Source organism: Ylistrum balloti, unplaced genomic scaffold (assembly GCF_031769215.1).
Source record: "Ylistrum balloti isolate Yb309-2 unplaced genomic scaffold, AGI_CSIRO_Ybal_v1 Utg370102, whole genome shotgun sequence".
In the NCBI taxonomy this organism is placed as follows: domain Eukaryota; kingdom Metazoa; phylum Mollusca; class Bivalvia; order Pectinida; family Pectinidae; genus Ylistrum; species Ylistrum balloti.
Window position 1 is genome coordinate 533,508 of NW_026782128.1, and position 16,726 is coordinate 550,233.

The window sequence follows — 16,726 nt, forward strand, 5'->3', positions numbered from 1 at the left end:
TGAATAAATAAACATGAAAAAAGCAGCACTAGAAAGCGTTTTACCTGTTGTAGAAAACATTATATAAGCACTAGACTTAACAAGTTATGTACAGATATAGACTCTGTCAATACATTTACGTTCAGCACTTTATTGTCCAAGCACTAAACCTAGCATATCACACGATCACAGTTCTTTAGTAAACAAACTCATATATATAAGTTTTCTAGGAATTATGGGGATTAGATTTCATCAAAAAATCTGTGCTGGTTTGTAGGTTTCATTTTAATTCTTCTTCAAAAAGCACACAACCAAGCTTAACGTTTTCATGTCTTCTATAAACTTGTTTAAACTACAGATAAGTCACTGCTATAGGATGATGACACTAATTAAGAAGAACTTTTAATTGCTTAATTAAATTGGTAATTTATTACCAGAGACAAAATATTGTGTGAACAATATGCTGTAATTAGCCATGTGTTATGCACAGATGACTTTCTGATATGTGTATGTATCGACCGATTTCTTCAGAAGACATGCCAATGTTTTGACTAAAATTAATTTCGAGACAGCAAATGACCTTTTTCTTACATTACAATTGAAGGGACTGAAAAATCACTTTGACTCAAATGAAATTTCGATTCAAGCGATTTTGTGGCAACGAGTTTCAGCTGTATGTCATTTCTATCTGGCAATAATCCCATGTCTGGTAATAAGCCCACCCATATCTATGTAGTTTCTCTGATATTACAGGAAGGCATTATCATTGCCCTATAACAAAGCCACACTCTAACTTAGAGATTGTGTGTTGCCCCCTTGATTTATTATTACAAGACTCTCGATGTGATACATTTTCTGACTTATTGATATTTCTACCTGATGGATTGGTTGACAATCTGAGATGTTTAGATTGCAGGTATTTTGTCCAGTTATGGAGAGGACATTTCACAGTTCAGCGATTTGTCTTCCATAGAGAGCGAAATAAACAGGCTTTTCAAAGGTACATTGGTAGCCATAGCAACGAGATGCAAAGAATGCTGGGAGTTTGCCTGCTGTATCCTGTTCCCTGGATCTTATATCTCATTTGCATACTGTATACCTTATTTGCATGCCATTATAATTGCTTGGAAAGATGCATGCTTGTGTGAATATTTTAAGTTGGAAGTTTTGAAAAGGAAACCGTGTCAATTTTCACTGGTAGCTCATGCAGTATTTTGTTATAAAAGACGGTTAAGTCTGTTATGCCGTGAAGCAATTCTTAAAATTGAAAAAAAAACATAAGGGAGCAATGTTTTGTAAGAACAAGATTTTCTTCAAAATGCATATATTATTTTGGTACCATACAAATATAGAAAGGAAGATTGGTTAAATGATCATGAAAACAAAACCAATGTTGAACACAGCAAGAGTATACAATAAAGCACTGGTAGTTATGCTAGTGTATTGGTGTTAGTCAGCTACCAAATGTTGGATCTTTGAAACTAAAACTTTCAACTCTGCATGCTTTTCTTTGTTTCATTTATGCTAATATCTCTTTTCTTTCAGGTCACTGATGCATTGAGCTGATATGGGTTTTTTCACAATTAAATTCATTTCAATTTTTTTTAAATCATCTGTATTTTCATTTGGTTGCAAAATATTTAACAATTCAAAAATAAGCAGAAATGTTTCATGAAATTTCTAACATATTAATGGATTTGTTGGTTTACTAAAAGGAAAGTCAATTCAATATTAGATCAAGATAATGGAACAAATAAAAAGAAAATAAATATTCTGGAATCATATTCACAACATTAATGTGAAAGTAACTGAAATGTTTATGGAAATATAGGGACATGTATATCAGTCAAAGTCAAAGGAAAGAGGCCTGGACCATGTGTTGTCCTGGATAATCAAGCAGGATTGGTCTGTCTGGGAGAATGTAACTGCCCCAGTTTCCTGACGTTTATGTAACAAACCATTCATAAGGAATGGTAGAAATGGCTACCAGCACCAGCTTGTCACAATTTGGCACAAAACAGATTCAGACGTTGTTAAATATTTTGTAACCTTGAAGGATAAAAATACACATGGCTTTCTCTTTCGGTGGAAGTAGTTTTATTTCTAGAAATTGGTTTATTTCATTTCCTGTTCACGAAAATTTTGCGATATAAGCAGAATGTAAATTGATTACTTTGTTATACTTTCAGACTGAATTGTGTTAAGAAAGCATTCCTAAAAAACCCACAACAACTGGCTGTAGTAAAAAAATTTAGACATTAAAATTTTTGGAAAAAGAAATAAAAAGCATATATGTCAATCAACTTGAAATGAATTAGAACCAATTATAATTTGTAATTAGTTTTGCCAAGAGGGAGTGTCCACATTATATTATTCATATCATTTGAGCATTCTTATCAGAAAATTATGCATCATGTGATCACCTGGTACTTAAATATATTTACCCAACACTTGAAAAATCGCACAAAAGTTGATATTGACTAATTATTATTGATATGAAATAAAAAAATATATTGATTGCTTTCTTTGAAGTTTTTGACAGTTAAAAAACACTCAAAATGATATGAAGAAATAATAGACTGTCATTTGGCATCATGGTTTTGGTTAGATATTGATTGTAACAATCACTGTTAATGATATTGATCTCAATGGAAACCTCATTGGTCAATATTGCGATCGTTGGTTGATAAAATCCTGTGTTGACCTCATCACGATGCTACAATTGTATCTTTTTAAACAGCTTATTTTCGTTGGTTTGAATTTGCTTGTTTAGCATGTTCTAGGGTGATTTCTTCTGTATTTATAGCATGTTGCCTTGTTTGATCGTCTCTCTTGATCCATTTGTAGATACAGATTACCCTAGACTCTGTAGGGGTGGGAATGGCTCGAGAATCGGTCTTTGTGAAGGAATTCTTGAACACTTTTACTGAACACTTCACCTCGCAAGGTATCATGAATGTACACACCTTCAACTAATACTGTTCTGACCTATCAAACTCTTGTCTGCAAGACTAACTTGGAATGTTAAAATTAGGATAAAATGTTACAACCTTTAGTTACAGTCATTGGATGTTGTAGTTTAACTAACTTGGAATGAAGAGAAATACAGATTTACTTCCTCTATAGTTATCAGCTGACCTTCCTGAAAAGCAATAGATTTTGTGTCGTGGTGTAGCATCTGTCGTGTGTCAGCCATCCAGAATCAACTTTCACTTTAAATGACATCAGCAGTGATGAAGAGAATGGTCATGATATTGGCTAGTAGCATGCTGGGATGGAAAGCTAAAACGCATTCTTGAAATGAATGACCTTGACCTACATTAAACATCACAAAGGTCAAACAAAACTTCTAAATTTCTGAATTTCCAAATACTGAGAGTCAAAATCTGTAGCCAGCAACATACTTGAATGAGAAGGTGATTAAATCAACAAAGTTTTCTCAAAATTTACTGTACAACAAGTGAGTGATGCAGGTCCCTTAGGCCTGTTGTTTTGATTGATGTGGAAGTGAATAACATTTTAAAATGTAGAAATGTTGAAATTCAGTAAAATTTGAATATGATACAGATTGAAGCTAAAGTGTAGTATTATCGTCTCTCCACTTTCATCCATTGTCGTTCCCTATCCTCATGTTTCCTGAATATGATTTCCTAATCGTCTGTTACATAATTACCTTCTGTGTCTCATACTTAACTTCCTTTTGTGTTTGTATTTCAATAATATAAGTAAATGGTATTGTTCCAGTGATCAAATGTGTTGTAAAGTAAAAAATTCTCTATCAGTTTTGTGAGTTAGATATGTCCTGATTTGATATAGTAGGTTTTGGATTTTCATTCCTTTACCCTAGCCACCATGCTCTTGTACTCCCCTAGCACCAATCTTAACACCACATTCCATCCTGTCCTCCTGTACATCCTAATGTCCAAATTGTGAACCTGTCATTAGCTGACCTACCAATCCTACACCAACATAAAAAGAAATCTTATCAGAATGATAGTCAACTGCAAATCTGTTCTTAAAAACTCCTATCCAACACCATTCTTTTTCTTTTTAATTCTACATCTTTTCAGAGCTCTAAATAAGTAGTGGAATCTAAGCTTTCCAGAGTTGAAATTAACCATATTCAGTGTCAACCTTTTCCTTCCTAACTCATTGCCCATCATGCCTTTTTAGGGCAAATAGCAGTATATTTGACCAAATCTAAGCCTTTCCATAGTTAAAATTTACCAGTGCCATCCTCCTCCATTCAAACTCTTTGTGCTATAACAGAATATCTTCTAGGCCCTAATAAGTGACTGCATCCATTGCTGTCCTGACAAAACAGGATCCCAGATAACTAATTCTGTTGGTTGTTGTTTTTATATCGGGGCCCCAAATTCCATGTCCTTGCCATTTCTTAAAAATTGTCTGTATGGTTGAAAATTACAGTATCCACTTACAATATTACCCTGGCTTTTCCTAATCTCTGCTATATATGCTTCTGATGGCCTAAAATTAGTATATTTAGATATGAAGCCTTTCTAGTATTGAAATTTCCATATCTGCTGTACAAAGCTGCTTTCATCACTGCTTTGGATCAACAAACAATAGCAGTAAGCTCAAGCATACAACTATACCCAGATTTAATTTTGCTATATATAAGAACACATTTCTGGGTAAATGAATCAATGCTTTGGTAAACATTGCCAGCAACTAAGGGAAATTAGAGGAAGGGAAATTCTACTTGTCCAAAATCAAATATATGATTATGTGAATCACATGTATTGCAAATGGATACATGCCCATATTTGGTATAAACGTCTTTTTGTTGTGTTTGCTTTGTGTTGTACATCCTAGTTTTGTTCTCCCAGGCTTTAGTTGTTGTCATGATTCCTCACCCAATTCAGTTGCTCTACGTTTTTCCTTATTTTGTTTTGTGTTAAGTCTGTTAGAGTTACCTCCCCTCTTCCTGTGTGCTGACTTTGTATCTTGATAGTTAACAATGAGGAGATATCTGTACTTGTCTGATTTATTGATTTTCTAAGAAAGAGTAATTAAATAAAATTTCTCCACAATTATGATGACTACAAGAAATATACCATGACATATTTCCATGATGAAGAAGATACGTCTTGATGTATATACATGTATATGATATAAATAGATGTGATAAGATTCGAATTAAAATTGACGTTTAATGTGGAGTTTTGTACAACTTTTATGATTTCTGTCTCTAGGCACCTCGAAAGTAAAATGTGTTGGTGATTGGCTTGAAGAGCTTAATCTAGGCCAATATGAAAATACCTTAGTTGCCAACGGTTATGACAACACAGATTTTCTGGTAAGTTTCAAGGAGGTTTAAAGATGTAAAAATTTCAATATCTACTCAGAAAAGTAAAGATAATGATAGAAATGATTCATGTTCACAGTTTTTAATGAAAATTTTGTTGCATTGTATTGTATTATTTGATAATGATAACAAAGTATATTGGATTGCTGTTTATCTCCTTTATTGTCCTGGTTAAATGGAAGATCACAATGATATGTCTGAGGTCAGATATCGAGCCAGTATACAGGGAACAACAACATTTTTGTTTTCTTGGACACTTGATCATTATCACACAGTGCACTATGGTACAAAATAATGTTTGTCTGTCCCTCAGGGTGGTAAACTGCTAGAGGACCAAGATTTAGAACACATAGGAATTAAAAATAGTGAACACCGGAAACAGATCCTTGATGCAGCACGACTTCTTCCAGAGATCAAACCCATAGGTAAGTTCAAAGTTCAAACCCATAGGTAAGTTCAAAGTTCAAACCCAAAGGAGGCTATACCAGAGGTCAAACCAAATTGAGTTTAAATGTTAAACCCATAGTTAAATTCAAATTTTAAACCATAGGTATGCAAGGTCAGAAGTCAGATGGTTATTAGCAACACATGTTCAAATCTAGTACGCTGAACTAGCTCATATCCTTTTGGAAGCTTAGATGTTGTATCCTTTTATAGATAGGTCAAAGGTCAAGACCTGGTTAATACAGGTATCAAATCCATAATTAGTATACATGTAAATTTACATATGATTGATTAGTTAACCTTACCTACATGATTTACCTATCACAGACACTGACAATCCTCCTGCCACAGTGGAACAATGGCTGGAAAGTTTGAGTCTCGAAACATATTTTGATTCCTTCAAGTCGCATGATAAGGACACGATGGAGAGAGTGTTAAAGTTGTGGGAGGTTGAGCTACAAACTGTGTTAGACATATCAGCCATCGGTCATCGCAAGAGGATCCTGGCGTCATTAGGAGAACGCCAGGCACCAGAAAGGCAGTACCCCTCGTTGGTATGTACTCTGATGCCAGTTTATTACCTCACAATAGGTAGACCTCTGTATGTTTCCAGAGATGCCGTTGTCACTATGTTATTTTGTAGATCTTCACAATCCTTAAAAGATGTTTTTCTTGATGATAATTACTCTCAACTTGTTGCTTGTAATGTTTTACCTGACAATTTCATCTTTGCAGTTTTAACTGACTAACTTTTCCTGAAAAGTTTCACATGACAAGTTTTAGTAGTAGTTTTACGTGACAAATTTTACCTGTAAGTTTAAAGTTACACACATAACCATGCTAATTTTACCTGTAAGTTTAAAGTTACGAACATAAACACAAAGTTTTACCTGTAGAGTTTTACCTGTAGAGTTTTATCTGATAGACATTTCCTGACAAGTTTCATTGGTAGAAATTTACCCGAGACCTGATCTGTCGAGTTTTCAGGAGAGTTTTACCGCACAAATTTTACATGTAGAGTGTGATGTCTTGGTTACTATTCATGGTTACAGAAAAAGCGGTTAGATCCACAACCGTCAGAATCAGATTCATCTAGTCAACGGTTCAATGTGAACCTGTACAAAGATTACACAGGCGTCAAGCCTCTCACCTCCTCTGAAGAGGATGTCAAGGAGTCTTCCCAGAATGCATTTCCTCCTGTTGATAGCAGTGAGGATGAAGATGTCTTCCGGTCAGAAAAGGTATAGTATTCCAACATCCTTGACCCTGTGAAAGATACTAATAATAAACATGGCTTCCTAGCTCTACTACCTATGATATCAGAGGGAAAAATGAAATTTTTACCAGAATCCATATTCTCAAATTCAAAAGTCACAAATAAGAAATACTTTTCTCCATCACAACAAATCTCTGGAAAACATTGTTAAAGGGAAATAACTCTTACTGGAAAGGTAAATACATCTATGAAACTTCTTTTTTTCCTATATCACATGCTCTTCATTTAAACAAATGTATCATAATTACTTTAATTCATGGTAGAAAAAGTAACCTTTGTCCCTGCTTAGAGTTTTTGTAGTCAGGTGGTTGATAAGGCCCATGGGCCTCTTGTTAATATTTATATGGAGAGAAAGACACTATATTTACCCGGTAGTATTCAGTTGAGTTTCAGTAGTTATTTTACAATTTCCTCCACATTCCTCATCTTTGTTTCAGGGTATAAGTATCAGGGATGACAGTATCCACTTGCGACCGCCCCACCAAGCCACGATCACTAGTCCCATCAAGGAGTGGCGACACCCACCAGTTATGCTCATCAAGGGATATTGTAATTATATAGCCCAGGTTGGTATCCTTCTCACTTTACTGTCAATATTACCCTCATTATCCAGCTGTAAGATCCAAAGCTGGTAATAAGCCCACCAACATCTTTCTCAGTTATGCAAAAATCCTAACAAATGATACTTGATTGTCCTATAATAAGCCCATCCCTTACATGATTTAGAGATAGTGTGTTGGTCCTTTGAAACTGATTAATAGATAACGTTTGTCAAAAAAAAGCATATCACTAAGGAGATTGATCACATTTAACTGAAAATCATGCCACTGCAGGGCTCTCACACCCCATTTTGGGACTGGGGCCCGGGGCCCTTAGAATTGGGAAAAATATCGGCGTTTTCCTTAGAATGGGGAAAACTTAGGGTCTAAATTGGGAAAAAAAGATACTATTTTGCATTGGGAATTCGGCCCCAAATCTGGCAGATCGAGAGCCCTGAAATGGTACTTAAATTTGAGGTACAGTATGAAAATATTTATAGTATATTTTGAAAGAAAAAAGCAAAATTTCAATTGTAATGGTCATGAATAGCACCATGATAACTTTATCTGTAATTATGTTGGGAGGAAATATTCATAGCTGATTTTAGGTATACATTAATGAAATGTCACACATTCATAAATGACATGTACCGTGTTTATCCTGCTATAAGCCCAGGCTGCCAACACTTAACCACTGACTCAAACTTAGGAGATGGTCTTATTACTGGAAAATTTCCTAATATTTGTTTCCAGGCTTAGGCTAAATGGCAGACAAATACTATAGAAATCTTACCTCAAGTTCTTATTTCCATCGTATACAGTGGAACATCGTTACCCAGAACTCTGCAGAACCATGGCAGTTTGAGTATTTGATTTAAGTGAGTTTGAATGATTTGTGTAAAATGAGGCAGGGACGGGCAAAATGCTTCAAATTAAACAGGGTCTTTGAGTTATAAAAGTTTGAGATAACAATATTCGACTGTATACCTGTGCATCTTTCATTTCTACTTGTATGACTGTCTGGACTGATGACCCAAGCAGGTAGAGTGATATTTTATCCCATTTACCAATTGTCAACAATCATTTGACTGTACATTTAATATTTGTTTCAGTATTTGGGATCAACACTGGTAAAGGAGTTATCTGGCCCCAATTCCACAATAGAAGGCATATCCAAACTTAAGGTATGTATATGGTGTTGTGGAATAAGGGAGGTAACTCCCACTGTCTTATGAAAGCACACAGGTTGTCCTTCACTTCCTGCCAAGCAGCTAGTTTTAGAAACATTTCACATTGATTTTCTCATTCATGATCATGAAATCATAGAAAAAGGGTATTTATTTATTTTTTAGGAAATGTCGCACCATGTAAATTGCTTTATGATAACTTGATATGAAAAAAATAAAGTCTAATAAATGAAATCAAAATTTATTAGACCTACATTGTGTAGGTTTTCTGTTTTTTTTGCAAATAACAAAATTTTACATTTTTATGACCTTCACATTTTATTATTAGTTGAAATAATTTTTTCTAAAGAATTTACAATATTGAAGACGGATTTTTGAAAATATGAAATTGTTGAATAGAATTCATTTGAAGACAAATATTTCTTCAACTTTCCAATGATAAGCAAGGTTTTGATCGGTTGTTTTTTATGTTGAAAGTTAATTTTAATGTGGATTTAGATGTCGTTTTAAGGATACAAAACACTATGAAATGATTTCGATAATAATTCTTTGAAAAATGATTGATTTTGGCAAATTGATGTAACTTCTGGACTTACAAAACTGGAATAGTCTGGTCATAATAAAGTTTTTTTTTCAATATGATCAGATTATTATCAGCCAAATGATATTCAACTTTATTCTCAATTAGAGAGGTTGGCTCGTACAGGCATGTTATGACAAGAACGGACCATATTAAGTCCAAATCATATTTTCACATCTTAATTATTTAAAAGCTTACAAGCTAAAGCTGCCATGTGTGTCAATGTGATGCTAAGTGATTTGCTTTTCATCATCAATTTATTTTATTTTCTTTGGCTATAGATACTTCCCTGTACCCAATTATGCATGTCAAGAAAAAAAATCTGAAAGAAATCTAGAAATCTATAATTTTGATTTATGATTTGAAATATAAACATAATTTAAAGAGACATCATGAGCATCATTTGATGAACGCTCCCTTCATTAAATGTTCTAAAGAAATGAAATAATGCCATTTCATGTAATTTCTGCTCAACAGCAAAAATTTCGAAGAAAACTTGAGGTTTGTGAACAGTACTTGTATTATGCCTTAGCTTGATGAATGAGCTCATTTTTAGTTGCATTTCCTTTCTGTCCTCCTTTGTTTATTTTGATATGTGTTGTGTCATCATTTCAAATAAAATCTTCATATATATTCCTTGTTTTGATATCATAATGTATTCATTTAATGTTAAGAAAAAATTGGGAAAATTTCAACCTTGTCTTAATTTCAAACAAATTTCAAATGTTTTACACTTTGGTGAATTATTATTAAGGAATTCAATAGATTTATTAAAATATTTTCAATCAAATCTTGGAAACAGGAACCAAATAAATTTAAAAGGATATGGTTGTTATAAAAAAAATTCAGCCAGTATTAAAACGTACTCCTGGAAAGCAAGAGTTATATCCCTTTGTTTACTAGTTTCCAGTAAGTGTCCCATATTTTTCCTGAAGTCAAAGCATTTGTTTTTCTTTGTCATATTTCTTGATGTTTTAATATGACTTCCCACCTGTTCACCGTGTGTCATACAGAGGTAGTTGTAAGTACTTCTATCTTAATTTAGTGTCCTCAATATAACTGACAGGGTTAAGGATTTATATATGTTTGTCATCCATTGAAGTTTGTCCTGAGCATGTTGCCTTAGCTATTTCACTTGCAGTAAAACAAATTTTGTGTACAGTTACACCTATGGATGATAGATTGTGATATTTCAAAATCATGTGATTGTGACCAATATTTTCATATTTTAGATAAGAGATTTTCAGATAAGACATTAATCTTAATTTGTTTTTGCTAAATAACTAGTTGAATGTTATATATGAACTGAAATAGACTGTATGCCCAAAATGCGACTGATTTACACTTGATAATAAACATACAAGATTTTATCATGACATCCAGAAGATCCACCATAGTTTAATGAACCAAGGAATTTTAATTTGACATTCCCACATCTGGCTGACAGAGATTTTATTTGAGATCTGTAAAACAGCTAGATTTGTCACTTCATTAATTCATTCATTCGAAACATTTCAAAAATTATTTTCATTTTATTTATTTGTTCATCTTGTTCATCAGCATGTTATGTGCATGTAACCCTGTTCCATTTGCATGTTGCACTGCACTTGTAAGCTATATGAACGTTTTTGGTGTGTAATTCTTATGGAGTTATTTTCAAAGCATTTTATACATAAGAGGACTGATTTTTTCAGTATTTAGAGATAGATATGGAGTTATAAATGTCTATTAAATTATTTTCTGAAAGAAAACAAAATGATAGTAATGGATTGTGTCGCTGATAAAACCAGGGGTTGTCTCCCTTTGATTGTATGCATGACATCAAATCAACCAAAGTGGTAAAATATAACATTGAAGAAAACGAAGAATGAAGTTTTTACCAGCGTGAACAGATTCATAGGCTGTCTATTAATTAGGAAATTATTGTGATGATTTTTTTTACGATAGATGGATTAAAAATAAATAAATAAATAAAAAAAAATAGTAATAAAGTTAAATAAATACATACATACGTAGATAAAGCAAAAATGTTGTTCATTCTTATTTTCAAAATTTATTGCATGCTTTCTGTCCAATAAAGGACAATATTAGGACTAACAAAACCTTTTGATCTAAATGTCTTAATGATTCTATCTTCAAGCTTTTTCAGTAGTTTGGAATGCCTTGTTTAGAAAGGAACGATACAATTGGGATCTTATTCAAATTCTACTTTCTGATCACTTGATGAAAATTAACTTTCTCACTAGAGTCAAATAAATTCTTCATATTATGAATGATTTCCTATTAAACAAGTTGTCATACCCAAATCAAAAAATGTCTGAATGATATTTAAGTAAAGACATAATTCTCTCTTAAGGTAATTATGAAATCCTTGCTTTACAAAAACTTGTAATGGTAATTTTATCAAAAATTCGTTCTTGTGTTCAGTTATGTTTCACCAGATAAGCAAATAAATTATTTCAGTAAGATTTGATAGATTAAGACTTCTTAAGTGGTACCCGCAGTAAAATCGGAACTAGATAATTAAATTTCACGTTACATTGAATCTTATGCTGATTGTGGATGTGTGTGTTGGTTTAATTTTCTGGATACTTAGAGAGGTTATGCCCCCTTCCTAAAACTGCGTCTAAATACGTGTTTCTGTGACAGTTACACAGCAGTCATTCATGTGATTCTATTAACAAGCTTAATTAATTCAGATTCTTCTGATGCGATTGTATTTTGAGGCTGAATGGTTTTGTTTACAATGGAATAAGAAGGCTTTGAGTCCGATTTACCATGTTATTGGTGTAAATCGGATAAAGACCCTGAGATTAATGTTTCCAGGAATTCTTTCGTATGAAGACCTTGTCATTTTTCTCGGTGATAAAGTCACCAGGAGGATTTGGCAAAATGTTTGCGATTCAGTATCCTAACCTGGAAAATCTGAAGCCAAAGGTTATTCTGGTCAGATTGATGTAGGTTTCCAGAGTTCTGATTTTATTGAAAAGGGGAACGTGGTTGGACATTGTATCTCACTAATGAATTGGTTTCTGCCCAGTGAAACCAAGCCAAGCTCATGTAATGCAATTGAACACACCTAGGACAACTCCGTACAGTCTACCTCCTTTTGTCACCCCCGGAGCCATGGAGGGGTTATAAATGAATACACCAACGAAGGAATTAAATCACAATTTAAAGAATTCTGTCCGGAATAGTGACAGTTGAAAGAGAGTTGTGGCTGAAATGCCCGTGGAGCTGTCGGAGAACTGCAGACATGTTGTGTCAGCGAATCAGTCATCAATCAAAAAGCTACGAAACAATGGCTGTGAATAATCAATGTGACTTTCTCAGCTGGTATTAGATGGTGTTGATGGTTCTAATAATATAGGTCTTGGAACGGAATAATGATTACAACCGAAAATGTATATTTGACATAGTACATCAGGCTTTAGAATCAATAGTATCAGGAAGCACTGTGTGGGTTTGATTTTTAGGACAAAAATTGGAATCACTGTTAGAAGTTAAAGGTATTCATACCTCTGTATACCACCTCCAGAACTTTTTGCTGTTTTTCACTTTTGAAAAAGAAATTGTCAAACATATTTCTTGAAGTGAAAAATAGATGGTTTAATGAATACTTAAGATTTAATTTCAATTCAGTGTGACATGCACATAAAGAGATCTAATCTTTTTTTAAAAACAAATTCTTTACAAACATTTTTGGTATTAATGGTTTTGTATTGTCAACTGAAAGAAAACTCCTGGAAAAGCCAGATGTCAACTTATTGTTGACTTCTTATGAAAGTTTGGCTTTAGGGAAGAAAGTTATATTCCAACAGATTCCACCATGTTCATAGGCACTTAAGGTGATATTTCCTCTGGTAGTATGGGTATAAAGGGACTAAAATTAAAATAGAAATATACAAATGTGACTTGTAGTCATAGAACAAAGATATTAGTGTAATCCCTTCAGTTCCTATGTAGTGGATGGAAGTTTTTAGAATTGACTGTACATCTGTTCTTATTGGGTATTTTTATTGCTTTAGTTTGATCAGCTGCATTCTTAGGCACACATAATTAATAGCATTTCCTACTGAAGATAAGTTAGTGATCACTCAATTCAGGATTATTGTACTTAATCTTGAAATTTTTTGTTCAGTGACATATTCAAAAGGCTTCAAATTCATTAAAAACCAATGATGACTTGAGTATTTATGTCCATGAAAGTAATTGTTAGCAAGATATTTTAATCTGTGAACTGTAATCATTGAATCCCTAAAAACATTGATGAAAGTAAGAATGATTATATCAAAGCTGTAGCTATATAGTGTTTATCGTGATAAAACTGTTCACAGAGAAATACTGTTGGTTAATACCTTTGTGTCTTTTCTTGGTTTTTATAACATTCATAGGCAAGGTAATTCCTTTTAAGTTGTTTTGGAAAGTTAGGAAAGTATTTCTGTTTAGTGATGTAAAAAAACCTTGGAAAGAAAAATCTAGAATATAATCTCCATCAGAAAGAAAAAAAGGGTAATGGATGAAAATGAAGCATTTTTTTTTAGATTCGATTTGAATATAAAATATTCATATATGGTGATTGACAAGCTGAAATGGTCATGGGACATTATTCGTTTTTTGTCCATCCTGACGTTTTTGGTATCAAATTTCCATCATTCATTTCGAAATCATTCTGCGTAATTAAGAAGCTTTGGCCGAAGATGTGGTAAATTTTGTGTGTGGTTGATTGATGCTTATAAAATCATTTTCACACACAGATAAGAAGGTGTCGATGCATCATTTTTGACACCTATTAATATGGTGAGCTCATCAGAACTATCACGAACGGACTTAAGCCAGAAGATTATTGGAGTCTTCCAAAGGAAGGGTCAGATCTTGTCGTCATTAAGTCAACGAGATTTCTCTTTACCATCCTTTCACTCCTCTCTATGGGAACTCTTCATTTCCGACATATTCCAGAAGAAAAATTAATTTGAAAAATGCTAATGGCTTCATTTGATTGGAGTGATCATTGGGGCATGCATTATCAAGATACATAAGCGGTTGAGTGAGGAAGGTTACGAGATGGTTATAGGGCAGGACATACTCATTGGTCCTTCTCGTTAATCACTCGCTGTGACCAGTAATCATCAGTCTTCAACTATTACATTTTTATCTCCCCGTGCTGAAGAGCTATCATGATTCAAACTCCACTCCAGGACAAGCATAGAGAACAAGAGAGAAACTTTTTTTTTTCTGCCTTTGAACGATTCTCGAAAGGGCAGAAATGAATGGATGTATTGTATTAGTTCAATTATGGTCTTCCTGTGAAGAATCCATTGTGTTGGGGTCCCAACTGACATTTAAAATGTGTTGCTTAATGTGTTAGAGGGAGAACTCGAGTATGTGATGTTGACTTTGATCCTGGGTCTAAATCCCAGTGGGCCGAGTTTGATGGCCGCCATATTGTTCCATCACTTTGAAAGGGAAACACTCTATTTAGAAATTTAGACCCCATCAAAGAATACTAGATTATTAGTGTTTGTTGTCATCAGGTCTAGATATAAAGGACTTAAGTGAGTTTTCCTTGTTTCCACGTCACCAAAGAATACCACATTACAAAACAGTTCGCCCATAAAGTCTGAAAAATAGGATATGTACACAGAAAGTGGTTAAAAAATAGACATAAAACTTTGTGAATTGTGTTTATTGTTTGTCAACAATTCTAAAAAATAAAAGATCTAAAGAAAGAAAGATATCTTAAAATCATTAAATTGTAAATTTTTTAATCAACAAGTAAAATTTTTTTTTTTTAATTCTAGTAAAATATAAATCAGGAATATTACTTTGTAATCATTCTCCAAACCACGGAGAACATGGTTATCTTTGTCTGTCATATAGCCTGAAAAATAAATGTGCTGAAAATGATTTGAATTTCCAGAGTTCCTTTGTAAGTGCTGACTGATAGGGAATTGATTGTAACCAAACTTTTGATGTCTTTTTACAAAAATTATAGAACAGCAAGTGTTTTTTCTTTCAATTAATAACCATACGAGTTGAGACATCTTTGTGGACAGTGATATGAGTGTTGAATATAATTTTCATTCTGATTTACAACGTAATACTTTCTACATTTTCATTTTACCTTAAAATTTATGCAAAAAAGATGTATTATTTCTGTATTGTCTCCCTTGATGGGGATATTTTGTGGATATTTTGTTGTTTTTGCTTTAGAGATTATTACTTATCTAATTGCAGAAATCTGCCGATGTCATCGCAAAAATTCCTATCATCAAGTTGGCTATTTCTTTCCGAGGCGTAAAATTTATAGATGCCAAGTCTGAGGTAAGGGGTTATGTGTTGATGCCATATTTCATTGACTTGGACAAGAGTTGAATTCTGGCTTTGTAATTGAGGAATTTTCTAATTAGCAAGTTACCAGCTGTTTAACGTCAAAATGGTTTGGTATAATGGTTTATTTGGACTTGTATTCATTCAAGGGAAAAACAAACTAAAACATTTTCTGTTTGGTATTGGTCTGAAAGTTTAAGATGGTTCTGATCTAGATATAGCTAAAACATTAACAAATGTAGTTTTGCTTTCATGTATATGATATTATTAAAGATACAATTACCAAGGAAAATAAACGTGTATGGCAATTTCAAGGTCCTTAAAATGTTTAAAGTGAATTCTTCTACTAAATCAGAATTTTCTTTTACAAACTCCTGTAGGCTTTGTATGTTTTGGGTTTTGCATCATCACAACAGGTATTAGAAGTCTTAAGAAGATGGTGTGCACAGATGATGAGGCCCCTTAAGGATGCTTTTATAGTGCTATCTCACTGAAATGTCAAATCCTTAACACAATAGAATGGTCACACCATTTTGATAGTGGGCTAACAAGTCCTTGCTACTTAGTCATTTATAACATCTGAGTATGTTTATCTGGCCAAGGTGGTTAAGGCTTGTTTAAAATTATCATCTTGTTAGTAGAAAATCAAAATTGTCGCCAGTGAAAAACAAAGACTTTCTAAGCAAAATCAACTCAATCTGACCTTTTTGGACAAAGCTGCAGATATGAAAATGATAATGTTCAGAGATGTTCCATGTATACCTATTTGTGTTACAGAGAGTGATATGTGTGTGACCATGTATACCTGTTTGTGTTACAGAGAGTGATATGTGACCATGTATACCTATTTGTGTTACAGAGAGTGATATGTGTGTGACCATGTATACCTGTTTGTGTTACAGAGAGTGATATGTGACCATGTATACCTATTTGTGTTAAACCATGTATACCTGTGTTAGAGAGTGATATGTGACCATGTATACCTGTTTGTGTTACAGAGAGTGATATGTGACCATGTATACCTATTTGTGTTACAGAGAGTGATATGTGACCATGTATATC

General features: G+C 33.4%; 1 protein-coding gene across 1 annotated transcript in view; it reads left to right on the plus strand.

The window, feature by feature from the left end:
• Positions 1-16,726, plus strand: part of LOC132550045 (uncharacterized) — a 138,049-nt gene that overhangs the window by 100,348 nt on the left and 20,975 nt on the right. The window contains exons 16-24 of the mRNA XM_060214043.1: positions 2,827-2,926; positions 5,196-5,299; positions 5,622-5,733; positions 6,080-6,306; positions 6,805-6,993; positions 7,466-7,594; positions 8,680-8,751; positions 9,812-9,835; positions 15,572-15,658. Of these exons, the coding sequence (XP_060070026.1) occupies positions 2,827-2,926; positions 5,196-5,299; positions 5,622-5,733; positions 6,080-6,306; positions 6,805-6,993; positions 7,466-7,594; positions 8,680-8,751; positions 9,812-9,835; positions 15,572-15,658 (1,044 nt within the window). The remainder of the gene's footprint in view (positions 1-2,826; positions 2,927-5,195; positions 5,300-5,621; positions 5,734-6,079; positions 6,307-6,804; positions 6,994-7,465; positions 7,595-8,679; positions 8,752-9,811; positions 9,836-15,571; positions 15,659-16,726) is intronic.